This window comes from Mus pahari, chromosome 13, assembly GCF_900095145.1.
Source record: "Mus pahari chromosome 13, PAHARI_EIJ_v1.1, whole genome shotgun sequence".
In the NCBI taxonomy this organism is placed as follows: Eukaryota; Metazoa; Chordata; class Mammalia; order Rodentia; family Muridae; genus Mus; species Mus pahari.
This window is the reverse complement of record NC_034602.1, coordinates 88,950,044-88,967,288: the sequence shown is the minus strand read 5'-3', so window position 1 is coordinate 88,967,288 and position 17,245 is coordinate 88,950,044. Positions and strand designations below refer to the sequence as shown.

At 41.0% G+C, this 17,245-nt stretch overlaps 1 protein-coding gene across 3 annotated transcripts in view; it reads right to left on the bottom strand.

The window, feature by feature from the left end:
- Cops4 (COP9 signalosome subunit 4) overlaps positions 1-17,245 on the bottom strand; it is a 31,253-nt gene that overhangs the window by 5,223 nt on the left and 8,785 nt on the right. For 2 of the 3 annotated variants that reach the window (XM_021210286.1, XM_021210287.2), the window contains exons 2-8: positions 15,266-15,345; positions 14,629-14,780; positions 13,199-13,302; positions 10,079-10,232; positions 9,790-9,940; positions 5,900-6,070; positions 2,168-2,283 (exon numbers count right to left, since the gene is read on the bottom strand). In XM_021210286.1, coding sequence (XP_021065945.1) covers positions 2,168-2,283; positions 5,900-6,070; positions 9,790-9,940; positions 10,079-10,232; positions 13,199-13,302; positions 14,629-14,780; positions 15,266-15,345 — 928 coding nt within the window. The remainder of the gene's footprint in view (positions 1-2,167; positions 2,284-5,899; positions 6,071-9,789; positions 9,941-10,078; positions 10,233-13,198; positions 13,303-14,628; positions 14,781-15,265; positions 15,346-17,245) is intronic. The other variant, XM_029545275.1, reaches the window with a different exon arrangement.

Below are 17,245 nucleotides of genomic sequence, written 5' to 3'. Positions count from 1 at the left end.
GGAGGGAGGGAGGGAGGGAGGGAGGGAGGGGGTTAAAACTGCAGGCAGACACACAGTTCTGCTCCTGCCACTGCCCACTGCTTCCCTGCAATATGCTACAATGAGCTTAGTGGTCAACAGCACTGGGGTCTGAGTCCCACACAGCAGCTCACCACTGTCTATAACTCCAGTCCCAGGGACTCCAACACCCCCTGCTGACTTCCACAAGCACTAGGCACACATGTGATGCACGGACACAGGCAGGCAAAGCAGCCAACACATGGGGCCAGAAACAACTCAGTGGTCCAGTGTGTGCACTTCTGCAGAGGCTCCCAGCCCAGCTCCCAGAACCCACACTTGGTGGCTCACAACTGACTGTAATTTTAGTCCTAGGAGACCTGAAGCCCTCTTCTGGTGTTCTTGGACACACATAAACACACACAGATATATACACACATGGATATACACACATACATAAAAATAATAAAGCTTTTAAATAAAATCCATACACAGAAAGAAATAATAAAAAAATCTTAAAATAATAACAAATTGCCTTAGGATTCTGGGGGAAAACAAAAATTCATTTTTCTTTTTGCTCTTTGGTAGAGGCCAGGAGAGGGCATTTGATCTCCTGACTATGGAGTTACAGATGCTCGTGAGCCACTGTTTGGGTGCTGGGAATCAAACCCAGGTCCTCTGTGAAAAAAAGCCAATATTCTTTTTTTAAGATTTATTTATTTATTTCATGTACGTGGGTACACTGTCACTGTCTTCAGACACACCAGAATGTGGCATTGGATCCCATTTACAGATGGCTGTGAGCCACCATGTGGTTGCTGGGAATTGAACTCAGGATCTCTGGAAGAACAGTCAGTGCTCTTAACCGCTGAGTCATCTCTCCAGCTCTTGACTTGCCCATCTTTTATACTGACATCTTTACAATCAATACTACACCATTCCTACTGACTGATTATAATCTATTACTAACAACGTATGCACATCCCTTAGTCTTCACAAGCAGTTAACCACCAACTCTAAGAAGAAAGCTTCTTTTGGTTCATTTCTCTTACTCTGTAGCCATCTTCCTTCCCCAGTTTCTAAAGTGCTGAGATTATAGGCGTGAGCTACCATACTTGCTAAGAAAACATCTTTTAAATGGCAACTGTAGTCTCAGTTCCCAAATCAATCCACTCTCTTTACTAAATGTGTACATGCAATGAGATTGTTAGAAAATCCTAAATTGCCGGGTGTGGTGGCACACGCCTTTAATCCCAGCACTTGGGAGGCAGAGGCAGGCGGATTTCTGAGTTTGAGGCCAGCCTGGTCTACAGAGTGAGTTCCAGGACAGCCAAGGCTACACAGAGAAACCCTGTCTCGAAAAACCAAAAAAGAAAAAAAAAAGAAAATGCTAAATTGAGAGCCTGGAATACACATGCCTGTAATCTCAGCAATGGGAGGTAGAGGCAGTAGGGTCCAGAGTTTAAGGTCAGCCTTGGCTTCCGCCTCCTATGACTGTGAGACCAGCCTAGGCTGCATGAGATCCTGTCCCAAAGAAGAACAAGGAAAACCCTAAGTTAAAACTTCATAATCAAATAAACTACATGACTTTAATTAAGGTGAAAGATTGATTGCTTATTCAGTATTATCTGAAATTAAGATGATGTCTCAGAAGTGATACAGTATAAATATAATTGGTATTGTGCTGGAATTTGTGTATGACCAACCAAATCCAAAAAAACGAAGTAAGATTCCCTAGGTTAACTGCTCCTCAAATGAAACCACACTCAGAAAGTAGAGCAGGACATCTCAGGGTCAGAGATGAGCATTAAACCTTTGAGTCCATCTAGGGCAGAGCAACAAGGACAGCATGAATCACCATCTAATATTCCAAGAACTTTGTGTTATCAGTGTCTTTAAGACACTACACAAAGACATCCTTATGCAAATGGTATAACTCAGTACGTCTGTAAGATTTCCATCCTAAGTAACTGTCATTAGAAAGTTAAAAAGCTAAAACCACGAAGTGTCATGACAACAGTATTTCACCAGTCTCTTCCCACTTCCCGAGGCTTAGGAACATGTAGCGTTTTGTTGTACTGACGAACATTATCACCTATATATCTTTCCATTAATTGAATAGTTTGGGGTTTCAATTTCCCTGATATAAGGTATTAATTAAGAAAAATACCTTAGCTGCAGGGATCTCTAAAAGAGCTCCAAGTTCTTCAAAGGTGATGTTGTTATATAATTTGCTTGCTGACAACAAATTATGCTCAATAACCGCTCTGTCCAAGATGCTGGAACCTTAAATAAACATAAATAAACTCATTAAATGTCTGAAACTAGTTTTATACTTTAAAAAGATATCTTTATTTTTATTCCTAGCCATGTAATAAATCAGGTTTATACTTCTAATCAACACTTCACTAAAACTTACATTTGATATTATTGTTGTTGTTGTTTTCCAGACAGGGTTTCTCTGTGTTGCCCAGGCTGTCCTGGAACTCACTCTGTAGACCAGGACAGCTTTAAACTAAGATCTGCTTGTCTCTGACTTCCAAGTGCTAAGATTAAAGGCAAGCACTAATATATTGGAGTATATTTACAATTATAGCTTATATACAATTAAATAAATACAGTATTTAGCAAACTAGTTCGATAGGTAATCTCCAATAGTCAACCACCATGGAAACACCTCTGGATGTGTCTGTGAGGGTGTTCCCAGACAGGCTTAATTTAAGAGCAAAGGGCTACCCTGAACATGGCCGTGCCATTCCCTGGGCTGAAGTCCTAGACTGAAAAGGAGAAAGCCAGGGAGCGCCTCCACTGCCGTGTGTCCTGCCACCCCACACACCGGTCCTCATGCTGTGCACACCATGGTGCTCTGTATTCTCACACTGTAAACCACAATCCATCCTGACTTCAGCTGCCTCTGTGAGGGATATGTCAGGGAGGTAACACACACAATGATGCTGGTGAGCAACTGCTAAGGGACGGAGAGATTGAGCCCTCTGCACTAGAGCAATACACACTTACTGATGAGCACCTTAGCTCTTTCTTTTGGTCACCCATAAGCACCTTACTGTGAGGCAAACATGGGGCATGTCCCAGAGGTGGGGTCAGCTACCCTTTCTCAGGAGTTCAGAAACAGAATCCTCCTGTCAATTAGGGAATCTAGCCCCTTACAAAGTCTTCAACCCCACCCTGAACTGCTGGCCTCGCCTAGGTTTTTTGTGATGACTGTGTTGGGCATCCAACTACAGAGCAGTTGCTGTAACAGGGATGCTTAGAGACCTTCAAGGAAGTATTCTACAAAACCCTTTCTTATAACTGCTCACCACTCCACCATAATAATAAAAAAGAAGAGGAAGAGGAAGAGGAGGAAGAGGAGGAAGAGGAGGAGGAGGACAATGAACAGGAGGAGGAGGAGGAGGAGGACAATGAACAGGAGGAGGAAGAGGAGGTAGAGGAAGAGGGAGAAGAGGAGGAAGAAGAAAGGAAGATAAAAAATGATTTATCCAAGGATGGGGATGTAGACTGGTCCAATAGTAGAAGGTCTGGATTAAAGGCCACAAAACCAACCTTAAGCACAAAGAAAAGGAAGGAGGAAGGGGCAGATGGGGGAAAGGGAAATACTGTACACATGCACACATGAACACACAATGTAAAAACTTTAACACAAAACCTTACAACAGCAATATCAACAGCCCCCATGTGAAAACAATCTTCCTGTCTGTGAGCATGCATCCACATACTAGAATGTTATTTGGCAATGAGTATTAATCACAAGGATGTGCTATGGCACTAAGTGAGAGAAGCCGATTGTGACAAGCCATAGCAGCATCATGATTCCATAACATGAAATGTCCACAACAGGCGAATGTATAGGGCAAGAGATATATCGGCAGTAATGCTACATGACTGGAGACAGGATGAAAACCAATGAACATACCTTAAATTTAAAAATAAACCAGACACCATGTCTTAAAATTGCTAAGTCAGGAGGCTGGAGAGATAGCTCAACAGTAAAGGGCAATGACTGCTCTTCCAGAGGTCCTGAGTTCAATTCCCAGCAACCACATGGTGGCTCACCACCATCTGTAATGGATCTGATGCCCTCTTCTGGTGTATCTGAAGACAGTGACAGTGTACTCACATACATTAAGCTATTTTTTTTAAAAATGAGATTGTGATCTAAAGCAAAGAACAGATTGCTAGCTCGGGACCGGGTCAGATGGGGGCAGCAGACAAGCCGCCTTTCTCCCCACACAGACCTGCGTCACTCTCTTCAGAGAACCCAGGGAGCAGAGTTTTCTATTTTTTTCCATGACTAGAAAGCTCAAAGTCAATCTGAAGATCAACTATATTAATTCTAGAAACTTTCAACCTAGCTTTTAACTAATTTGTACATCAGTGTTTTGGTTGTTTTTTTTTTTTTTTAAAGTCATGGCTGCTTAGACTATACAGAGAATTACAAATTCTAAAGTTAAAACCACAACAACAACAAAAAAGCAGAATTAGCTTCAATTACAGCCATACATACTACTCAGAGTTGGGTTACAAATTTTATTTTTCTAGAGGTCAAGAAAAATAAGAGAATCAATTTATCAATTCACAATATGTTTAAGACAAAAACTAACTGCTCAGAAGAAACATTAGTAATCCTACAACCACAGAGAAAATTTTCCTGAGGTGCTTAAGAAAATTCTATGAAAAAGAAAACCTTGGCCTAGAGACAACTCAGCACATTCCGAGCACGGGCTACTCTTGCAGAGGAATTGAGTTTGGTTCCCAGCAGGCACACTGGGGCCTCAGCACAGCTCACAGCTCACAGCACACAGCTCACAGCTCACAGCACACAGCTCACAGCACACAGCTCACAGCACACAGCTCACAGCTCACAGCTCACAGCTCACAGCACACAGCTCACAGCTCACAGCACACAGCTCACAGCACACAGCACACAGCTCACAGCTCACAGCTCACAGCACACAGCACACAGCTCACAGCTCACAGCACACAGCTCACAGCTCACAGCTCACAGCACACAGCTCACAGCACACAGCTCACAGCACACGGCACTGGCTGATGCTTCCAGCCTCGCAGGACAGCTCCACACACCCAGCACATACTCACACTGACACACACTTATGCACATAAATAAAAATTCTTAAAGTTAAGACTGAGTAAAATGTCACCTTTCAGCCTGCCCAGTACAAATGAGTCCTCACAACTAACTGCTCTATGGTACAGGGTGACAGTGGCCCAGGCAGCAAGCCTAGTTGGCTTGTATGCTGACGCTGCTCTGTGCATGGTCCAGTGTGTCCACACCTCTCTGTTTAGTATCATGGTCATGTTAACAAGGGACTTTAAAACATCTTAGACAAGCATACATAAAATAGTCACTATTATGAATTAGAAAATATTAAAAGGACATTTTCCTGGCAAAGACATTCTGATTTAAGCAATCACATCATTTAACCAAACCTATTCCTATTTGCACCATTTTACCCCAAGGAACATTGGGCAAGCTACTGAGCTAAATTTTACTCTTAATCAGGAATGAATAATTATGCTCTACTACAATCTGTTATTTAGTATTATTTACCAATGGCTTAAGCTTTTTAAAATTGAGGTGTCATAGTACATGCTATAATTTTTCAGTTTTCACAAGTTTCAAACAAACAAACAAACAAGATTTTTTATAAAAGAAGAAAAAAACACAGTATTACATAAGTTGTTTTCCAATAGGGATTATTTCAGATTATACCACAAACCTATGTCAGTGTTTAATATTCATTATTGGTCAATAGTCCTCTTTTTTATTAATCGGAAGTATTACTTGGAAATACTAATGTAACATATTTTCTACAATCTATACCTAAATCCCCCTGCCACACACATCAGACATGATCATTACCATCAGCTGTCGTTGCTTTTTGGTGTGGCATCAGCATTGCAGCAAATTCTTGAAGCTGGTTCCCTCTGATGATTCTGTCTAGGTACATCTTCTCTAGGATCCCATATGCAGCTAGTTGCTGGCACCTTTCATCCTTAAAAAGAGTAGCCAGCATCCGAGAGCGCTGCTGTCCTAGGGAAACACGGACGGGGGGGTCAAATGTTCTAAGTGTTTCTTCAGTGACAAAAAGAATCACATTCTATGATCCCACTTTTGCTTACTAAAATACATACAATCCCCATTAATACATTGATTTAGTATGTTCTAGAAAGTCATTGACTGTACCACAGTCAATGCTGAGCTGCTGCTTCTACTGGAGATACAGAATTAGGTTCTTCTAAGCCCTAGTCAATTTTTTGTTAACTTTAATCAATCTGCAACCTTGTTTCACTTGCTTCTGTTTACACCCTTACTTAACATATAGGGTTAATTCATTAGCTTTGAATTCATAGCTAACATTGCAATTTGCCAAAATAAAGCTTACAGGATACTATTTTGTCACACAAAATCTCCACATCAGACTGTCTATACTTATGAACACTAGAGGGCATAGTGGTGCATGCCTGTAATTTGAGGCCAGTGAGAGTCAGCCAACACCATACAGACTTTGTCCACCCCTAGTTCCCACTAACACTTACACCTAAACATGCTCACGCACACACAGCAGTAGACAGCATCCAGCAGTCCATCAGGGAACCATTTTAACATCAAATTCATCAATAAAGGGCATACACCTATGGGGAAGGAGCCCCTGAGAAGCCCACAAAGGGCCACTGGGCTGTAAAGAGGCGGGGCACTGTGAGATCACTCCCACCTGGAGACAGGAATTGGGTAACTCATTTTGCTACTTAGTCTGCACCTATCTGGAAATGATGAAAAAACTCAGAGTTTGGGTTAGTTCTAAATAAATTTTAATCACTAGATATGTTCATTAACAAAAAAGCCGTAGATACGTGAGAATAACTGAATGTTCACATAATGGACCAGGGTAGAGGACAAAACGGTTCAGAAGGTTGTAAGCCCGGGTAATTTCTATTTTCTTCCTTATATTTATACTAATACATTATTTAGTTACTAAAATATATATATATATATATATATATATATATATATATATATATATACACACACACACACACACACACACACACACACACACACACACACTTCTGCAATCCCAGAACCAGGAAGGCTGAAGCATGACTTTCACCAATTTGAAGCCAGCCTGAACTACATGGCAAACTGTAGGCCAGCCAAGCTGAACAGAAAGACTGTGTCTTGGAAACAGAACAAAACCAATATTTCTCTGCTAAGAAATGATACTGTCTCAATGTAGACATTTAGAGCCTTTAAACACCTGGTGACTAATTCTGAATGAGTGGAAACAATGCTGTCAGCAGCCGCTGTCTTCTGTCACCAGGACACCTACACCTAGTAGCCGTGGGAACATCCAGGGTCTAACTTGGTATTTGTCCCAGCTAGTTTTATGCCAGCTGATACAGCTACAGTCATTTAGGAAAAGGGAATCTCAACCGAGAAAATGTCTTCACTAGATTGACCTGGAGCAAGCCTGTGGGGCATTTTCCTTGACAGTAACAACTGTAGGAGGCCTGAGCTCACTGTGGGTGGGGCCACCCTGGGCTGGTGGTTCTGGATGTGTGAGAAGAAAGTGGAGTGAGCCATGGGGAGCAAATCAGTGAGACGCTTTCTCCCAAGGCCTCTGCGCTAGTTCTTGATCTCTAGGCTTTGGCTTTTCTCAATGGACTAGGAGCTGGGATGTATAAGCAACACACCCCTTTTCTCCCCAGGTTGCTTTTGGTCCCAGTGTTTTATCACAGCAGTAGAAATACTAACTAAGGGGCTGGAGAGACAGGCAGTGATGAAGAGTTGCTCGTCCAGAGTACACTGATGACATTCTCAGCACCTACATGGCAGCTAACAAAAGTCTATGTACTCCAGTTCCAGGAGCCTCTGTAGGCACCAAGCACACATGTGGTACACAGGCATACATGTAGCCAAAACACTCATACGAAATAAATGAACAAGCAAACACATAAAAACTTTTTTTAAAAAAAATCCTAAGAAAGTATTCTATTAAAAGTAGTAAGAATATTTATAAAATTGATCTTAAGACATCATTTTTAGCATTTTTTTTGTTTTGTTTTGTTTTCGAGGGCTGGGAATCTAACGTATTCCTAATGCACAGAAAGGTTTTTTTTTTTTTTTTTTTATTCCTAATGCACAGAAAGGTTTTTTTTTTTTTTTTTTATGTTAGAATACAGAGAAATATTGAAACACTGCTGGGACCATATTCAAGTCATACTGGGAAGATGTGAACATCAAAAAGCAGAACAATTTGGGAGGCAGAGGCTGGCAGGAGAATCTATGTCCAGGTCACCATGGTCTACATCAAGAACATCTTTGTTTGCAATGGTGTAACATTACAGCAATGTACACTTGCTATCCAAATATTAAAAGTATGTATCTTTGGACATAGGAATTGAATCTATCCATAAACTCACACCTATAAATGACCCCTATGCATCCAGGTATGTCCAACCTGTTGACACTGAAATAATATTAAAAACTACAATGTTCACACTGGAGAACCATGTAACTGAGTTACAAAAAAACCAAAAACCAAACAAACAAACAAACAAACAAAAAAAACCAGTTGGACCATCAGTTATAGCCATCCTTGGCTGCATACAGTTTCTGGACCATAGGTTGGATATGCCTAAATGATAAAGTAAAACAACAGAAAATCAAAGTAAACCTGTATAATGTACTAAGATGTAACAACAGCCGATACTTAGCTACAAGAAAATGTAAGTGGTGGTTTAAGCCTTAGTCCTAACACTCTGGAGGCAGAGGCAGGCAGATCTCTGTAAACTGGAGGCCAGCCTGATCCATGTATGGAGTTCCAGGACAGTCAAAACTAAATAAAAAAAAATAGAGGGAGCAGGAGAGGGATGTTAAGTGTGAGTACTAAACATGTCATGAGCTCTCAGCTGACTACAGATCTTGGAGGACTTCAGAATGATTTAGAAAAGCCACAGTGGGGGCTGGAGAGATGGCTCAGCGGTTAAGAGCACTGACTGCTCTTCCAAAGGTCCTGAGTTCAAATCCCAGCAACCACATGGTGGCTCACAACCATCTGTAATGAGATCTGATGCCCTCTCCTGGTGTGTAAGACAGCTACAGTGTACTTACATATAAAAATAAATAATAAATCTTAAAAAAAAAAAAAAAAAAAGCCATGGCTTAGGATTAACATTCCTTCAAAACAGTCTTTTCTATTTAAAAGCTATGTGCTCTCTACACTACAGTTTAGTAAAAACTTTAATGTATTGAGGAAAAGAATGAATGCTAGTCTGAAACTTAAGCTTAAAGGTTTAAAAAACCCAGAAAGCAGAATACTTTAGACCTTTTTGAAGATGGTTGAACCCTTCTTTCTTTTGTTCCGTGAGAGCCCCATGCTGTGGACACGCCTGTGAGGGTGAGACAACTTTCAGGGTCTCTTCTCTCCTTCCAGCACACGGGTGGGTACTGGGGGTCAAATGGGCTCGTTTCCTCCTCTGTAGTTCTCATTTAAGAACCATTTCTCTTTTTGTGAAAACTTAAAAATAAACTTACCTCTTAACTATTCTTAATGTGTAGGTAACAAGCTGATACATTCACTTAAGTTTTTAGAATAAATCATTTTATTCCTGGTTTTGTTTCATGTTTAAACTTACTTTAATTGTACTGAGACACCCCTAGAAGAGTTCCTTGCTAAGCATTCCAGTGGTTGCTACCTAACGGTATTAGCAGAGACAACTCCTTTCCCTGAGGCTGAAATGCATGCTTACCTGCTGATGCTAAGATGGTGCAGTGCAGTGCATGCTTTAAGGCCTCTAGTCTCTCACTTTCGTGGACTATTGTCTTGTAAGAGAGCTCATTGTACCTCTGGGCAGCCTCAATGAATTTCCTTCTGTAATCAAGGACACGTGCATAGCAAACCTACAGAGGGAAAATGCTCCAATTAGGGAAACTGGAGGGGCAAAGTCAAGAGGCGAAGAGAGTTTCTGAAATATATGAACATTCATCACAGGTATAATTCATAATACAAAAATAATCCCAAATTAGGTCACTTGTTACCTTATAGTGTATCTGTAACTGTTCATTTGTGGATTCATTCTGAAGTAAGGACGCTCGGTTTATGTAAGCCTCGGCCTGGACGGGATCATCATCCTCCAGGTATAGCCTTGCGATCTTCAGGTAAGTCTCCAGCTTATAATCTACGTTGTACTGTCTAGGACAAACAAGCAAACAGACAAATGAAACAGACACAAGTGCTCATTGACACTGTAGTGGAACCGCATCCAGGCTCAGCCTGCCCAGAGACCAACCTGGCCATGAACTCTGCAATTATGCTTTGGACTCTTTAAATGTGTATGCTTTTAATCCACTATACTATACTTCTAGATATCAGATCCTACTAGACACAATAAGGAATGTGCTCATGTACTTATTACAAAGAAATTAACTTGTAAAATTATTATTTATGTTAGAAAAAAAATGAAAATCACTGTTATAGTATTTATAGGAGCGAAGCTATGGTGTGTAAAAAAGGTAGAAAGTATACAGCTATGGTCCTTACAAGCTGCTTACAGACAACATTTTCTTTCAAGTGAAAAAGTGGGCTATGGCTAGGCACACACACCTTTCAGACCAGCACTCTGCAGGCAGAGGCAGGCAGATCTCTTGTGAGTTTGAGGCCAGCCTCATCTACATACTAAGTTCTAGGCCAGCCAAGTAGTGAGACTATATCAAAAACATACAATATGGAATACAATAGCATATTAAACATCATTAAAATATATTTCTGCCATCAAGTAAAATGTATTTTTACACAAACAAAATATAATCTGTTAGGGTTGTGGAGAGTATGCAGGACCGTGGTGAGTTACAGGCAGTTTTCAGTCTCCTTCCTCCTCCACAGGCGATATTTTACTCCAGGAGTGAAGAACTGGAGGCCTCAATAATTCCAAACTCATAATTCAAGATTAATCCTCAAAAAAGTAATCTTTTCTATTCGACAGCCAAAACAGTAAAGCCTTGTGACAAGAAAAACAAAAACAAACAACAGTGAACAAAGCAAAACAAAAAACCCTTAGAACTCTGCTGGCTCACTTCCACTATGAAGTTAAGTCTTTACTTGTTTTATTTTTTTGTGGGAGAGGGGCAGGTCATGGCAAAGATTTCTATGAATTCAAACTGTTTGCTTAGCTCATTTATTATCAGCAGTTTATGTTTCTTATTCAAGACTCAAACTCGTATGCTAAGCTTCTTTAATTTTTCAGTTTTTTTTATCAGGGAATCCTTTCATTACTTTAAAAGTGACAATGACTAATCTCTTAAGGACTCTCCTCCTCCAGTTACACTCCTGCATCCTCTCAGTGTCACAGCCCAGCCCTGTCACTGCTGTGCTGGCTCTGTTCGCTGAGGAGCCATCAAGGCAGACTTGCACCAACCCCACCATCACTGATGCACAGCCTGTCCCATGCTCGCACAGCCTGTCCTGTGCTCTAGTCGTCCCTCCACCTTGAGAATCTGGCATTTCTGACTGTTACAAGGCACAACAGTGCTGCTGTCCTGGGAAAGAAGAACCAGGCTGCTAACCTTACACACAGGACAGCCCCTAGACAAAGGCTACGCCGATCTAAATGCCTCACCGCTATGGATTCCCATCTGTTCATACACTCCCGTGAGAATCTGTTACCAATTCGTCAATATCAGTGTTTTTGTCTTGTCTTTTATTTTCTGGGACAAGGTCTCACTATGTCACTCTGGCTACCTGGAGCTCACTTTGCAGACCAAGCTGGCCTCAAACTCAAGAGATCTGTCCACCTACGCCTTCCAAGTGCTTGGACTAAAGGCAACCGCCACTATACCCAGCGTCAATTATGAAAATGCTTGCTTTCCAATGGATTATAAAATAAACCTCTAACTTTTGCTGTGGTTTCTATCTTACACTAATTACTGTCTCTGTATGGTTCTTTGATTTTTGTTGTTATGAAAACTCCAAAGAGCTGTCTCCATTCACTCTTTCCTGTCAGCTGCAGCCCTCAGCAGCTCACCACGATAGCTCCTGTCAAATCGCCCTGCCTCCACCTGGTGAATGCTAACCAGCCAACACTTACCCACTCCTCAGCATGGGTCTGATCATATGGGTTCTAGGGAGGAGCACACTGTATTCTGGCAATCTTACCTCAATGGACAATCCTTCCCACTTGTTCCAACTGCCTTTACCATTTACCTCCAAAGACCACAACGCCCCAGGCCTCAGCATACACTCCTCTTTTCTGTCTGCATCCTCTCCTCCACTGGAAAGGGGTCAATCCAGTCTAGCAGGCGAGGGCTCCCAAATGTCTCCTTGTAGCCCAGACTGCTCTACTTCCTCCTGACAAAACACTCTGCTCACTACCAGGCAACTTCTCTTGCTTATCACAATCCAAAATGTATGCTTCATCTTCCCTCAAAATCTACTCCCCACAGGGCAGGGCAACTCCACGTTTCCAACCTCAGGCCTCAGCCATTTCGTTTCCTGTGGTCCACAGGGGAACTCTGCAGACTGAGTCTCTGAGGAGCTCCCCCGGCTGTGCTGGTGTGTCCCACGCCTACCGCTCTCTGCTGCCAGCACTTGAGTCCCTACTTGTTACTCAGTGGTTCTTTAAAGCACATCATCACGCCATGTCACGTCTCTGCTCAAAATCACACAATGGCTCACTCTCGTTTCATTTTTTCTTGGAGACAGGGTCTAAAGTTTGTAGCACTGGCTAGCCTGTTACTCTCTGTAGACAGGCCAGCCTCAAACTCACAGTGCCCTGCCTGCCTCTGCCCTCTGAGTGCTGGGATTAAAGGTGTGCACCACCCTGCCTGGCACTCTCATTTCTCTTTGAAGCGAAGACCTCACAATGGCTTCAATCAAGACTCAGGGACCCGATTGATCCCTAGGACTGACTTCATTCTGTCTTTCTGTTGTTCACTCTACCTACACTGGTATTCTTATTCTTCCTTAGAAAAGGCTACGAATACATTGGCACCTTAGACCTTCGTAAAAGAGAGGTCTGCCCTCATACAACTCAGTCAGTCTTTGAGAAGCCCTTGATACTATCTAACGCTCTGAAACGTTTTTACCCCCTGCGTCAGGAGTTAAGAATTCCAGTGAGTGACACCCGCCCATCCATGTCCATCCAAGTCCACTATTTACTATACTTTTGTCCTGTTTCCAGAGGAATCCCCACCAACACTTGGGCTGCATTTCTCCAGTCTTCTTCCTTCTCATAAATAGATGCCAGATGCTGTCTTATGGAAGCAACCTAGAGTGACAGATACAGATGTTATCAAACAGTGCTCTCCTCCAGGGTATTACACTGCAGGGCTATGTATGATCACCCATATTTTACTTCTATCAAGTTTGCATTCACAGAAAATGAAAATAGAAAATTGAAACAACACATTTCTATACTGCACATTTTGGCAACTTGTTCTCAGTAGTAAATTTTGCTTTCATGTTGCTATGTACTTGATGTTGGAGTTTTCCTACCTTTTAATTGTGACAATCTTACTAGGGCTACTGAGTTGCCCACGGCACAATGCTACAAAACCCTACAACCTGAGTTTGCTCCACAGAATTTATATGCAGATGGAAGAACAGAACTAGTCCGACAGAGCTGTCCCCTGGCCTCCATCTGTACACAGAGGTACATGTTTGTATATACAGAGTAAAACTGAATAGAAAATCTTTAATAGTGCGCCAGCTGGAACTGCTATGTCCTAATACTTACTTGATTTTACATTGTAAATGCTGTTTGATTCAGTTTTATAAAAAATGTGTAACTGAGCAATTATCTCCTTTAATAGCATAAGATCATAAAAATAATGTGTTATCTTAAGCTCAAAACCTACTGTTTTAACATAACAGGACTGGTGACCATATGAACTCACAGCTTGCGTAGGCCTGCACAGATTCAAGACAGCAAGGGCCCCAGCAAGGAAACAGGAATACACCTAACCAAGAAGCTGTTTACAGCTGAAACCCTTGTGGCAAAGGGAAAACCAAAGTCTTTCTTGGTCTATGAGCCGCACTCAAGGACAGAAGGCCCAACACCCAACTCAATATTTCTGTAGACTTTTTGTTTTATTTTGCTTTGTTTGGACATTTTTTTGTCTTATCAGTGTTTTACTTGTTTGTTGTGATTTTTGTTTCTGTAGTTTTGTTGGAATTTTATGTGTGTGTGTTTGTGTGGTTTCTCTGTGTAGGCCTGGCTGCCCTGGAACTTTCTCTATAGACTAAGTTGCCTCAAACTCAGAGAGCCACCTGCCTCTGCGTCCTAATGTTTGCTCTTTTTTTTTTTTTTTGGTTTTTCGAGACAGGGTTTCTCTGTGTAGCCCTGGCTGTCCTGGAACTCACTTTGTAGACCAGGCTGGCCTTGTTTTCTTGTTTGTTTTTTAAGAGAGAAAAAGAACATAAAGCTGAGTGGATGGGGAACGTCTAAGAGGAGGTGGTAGAGGGCAAAACATAATAAAAATTTATTATATGAGAACTTTAAAAAAAAAAAAGTTACTAGGAATTAGGAGCTTCCAGTTCCTGATTTTTAAAACAAAACAAAACAACAATAAAATCTAGGGCTCTAGATTTTTACCTGCTCTTCAAAGGAAATGACCCGAGGCTGGACCTTCTCCAAGGTGAAGTGGTAGACCCCCTTGGCTGTGCTGTCTGGCAGGTTAGGGAGGTGTGTGCAGAAATCTGTCAGCAGCTGCCGTGAGATCACAAGGCTGACGTTCTCATTCACCACTGGTCAGAAAGTAAAAAGTAGGAAACATCAATAATCTGTAAGTTTCCATTAAGCAATTAAATTTAATTTAAAATTACCACTTAATACACTCAATGTATTATTCAGAGACTTGCATATTCTTCTCATATGTTACATAATTAGTTTCTTTATGTTGGACTTTACTGATTTCTTATCTACTACAGCAAAGCAGGAAAAATACAGTAACTTTTCTAAGAAAAGATTGAGGAAAATCCCTTGAAAATTTTACTCTCCCTTTTCTTTATTTTTGTGCAAATGCAAAGCACAGAGCATCTATATAAAGTCTTAATTGGGATTTCAGTTTTGAAGACAATTCAATTGAAAAATAGCCCAACTATAAGTGGCTAAAAGCATGGAATAAGTTCATCTCAAAGCACATTTAACACTGATTGTGTAAAACAGGTCGACAAGCTTTAAAGAACTGCTCAGTCATACAAGGCAAGCGTGGCTCTTCCATTCTACTCACTCGCTTCCACAAAAGCTTTCAATGCTTCTAGTTGTTCTGTCCCAGATAACTGAATGGCTTTTTCCAGAATCTGACGATATCTAAAACAGTATCAAATAAGAATAATGAATGTTTAGTTCTAATCGTCAACTTGAAACAATCTAGAGTCACTGAGGAAGAGAATCTCAATGAAGAACTATCTTAATCAGATTGGCCTTTGGACACAGTCCTAGAACTCTTGATTACATTATTTAAAGGGTGAAGACCTACCCACTGTTGGCAGCACTATTCCCTAGGCAAGGAATGCTGAACAGAAGAACTGAGAAAGGAAGCTGAGCATAATCATGCATGCACTTATTCTCTCTCTGCTCTTAACTATAATGTGAGCAGCTGCTTTCAACCTCCTGCTGCCTTGACTTCCCAGCAATGATGGACAGTAGCCTGGAACTGTGAACTAAAACAACCCCTTCCCCCTAAGTGGCTTTTCAGGGTATTTTCTAGCAGCAAGAGAACCGAACCTCAGACGTATATTGTCTAGTACAAACTCCGAAGTTTATTTATTCATCTCAATTGTCAATTTGTTTTCTGGTTTTTTTGAGTCAAGAATTTTCACTATGATATAGGTCCAGGTTGGCCCTGAACTCGCTGTGTAGCCCAGCTAACTTGGAACTTGATCCTCCTCTGCTTCTCAAATGCTAGGATTCTGGGTATGCCATTATGCCCTGGTCTATTTATTCATTTCTACCACTAACTTTGATATACATTCTGTCTTTTCAATTTACCCTAATTTCTTCCATTAATCTCTAGTTGGCAGTTTTCTTTACAGCACACTGATAAAATAATATTTTTTCAAAAGTTTCCAGCCCATCAGAAAAAATACTAAGCCTCAGGACTGGTGAAATAGCTCAACAAATAAAACTCACTTTCTGCCAATTTTGACTTCTGAGTTCCAGTCCTGATCCCACACAATGGATGGTGAGAAGTGATTTTTCCGGAAGTTGTTCTCAGACCAAATAAATAACTAAATAAATATAAATAAATGTGATCTTAACAATTTTAAAAATAAATACTAAACCTGCAATTCTCTGTTTGTTTTTTGAGACAGGGTTTCTCTGTATAACAGCCCTGGTTGCCTTGGAACTCACTCTGTAGACAAGGCTGGCCAAGAACTCACAGAGACCTGCTTGCTCCTGCCTCCCAAGTGATGGGATTAAAGGACTATGCCACCATACCTATCCTAACCCTGTAATTCTAAGATGCTACCTCTAGTTTTTAATATTGAGAACCAGAATTTTTTTTAAAAGCCATCAGAAGAGGAGTTAATTCATAACTCTATGTTACTGAATGAATTTAAGGTGCCACCTTCCTGAAAACTTTCATTCTGAATCAGAACTAAAATTCCAAATTTCTTTCAAATTTCTTTTTAAAAATAAGCTACATTTTTCATCAACAGTATGTTATACAGACACACAAGTACACTATTGAGTTGATCAGCTTTTCTTCTTGCCAACTTCATGATCATCAACCATAGCATAACACTGCCTAGAGAACAGAACCACTACTAGAGACGGAATGTCTCCGTGTGTACAAAACCAATTCCACCAAGTGAACACACTAACAGAATGTTCTTCCCACTGTCAGACATCTGCACTCAGTTCTAGCAACTGGTCTGCTCTCCACCACCACCACATATCCATCACCACAGCAAACGGGCGCTATAAAAAGAGTAAGAGAAATGCTAAAAATAAACAGTGACCATTACCAGGCAACGCCAAGTTCCTTCCTAAAACACAAGTTCAAAGAGGACAGAGACTTTTTTTTCTGCTTTGTTCACTGAAATATACGATGTTTTAAACAGTACATAGCACAAAACAACCAATGATTTAACACTGGTAACATTTTATTTCAGTATAAGGGGCTAAATTTTATTACTTTTTGTTTTTGTTTTTGTTTTTTTGAGACAGGGTTTCTCTGTATAGCCCTGGCTGTCCTGGAACTCAC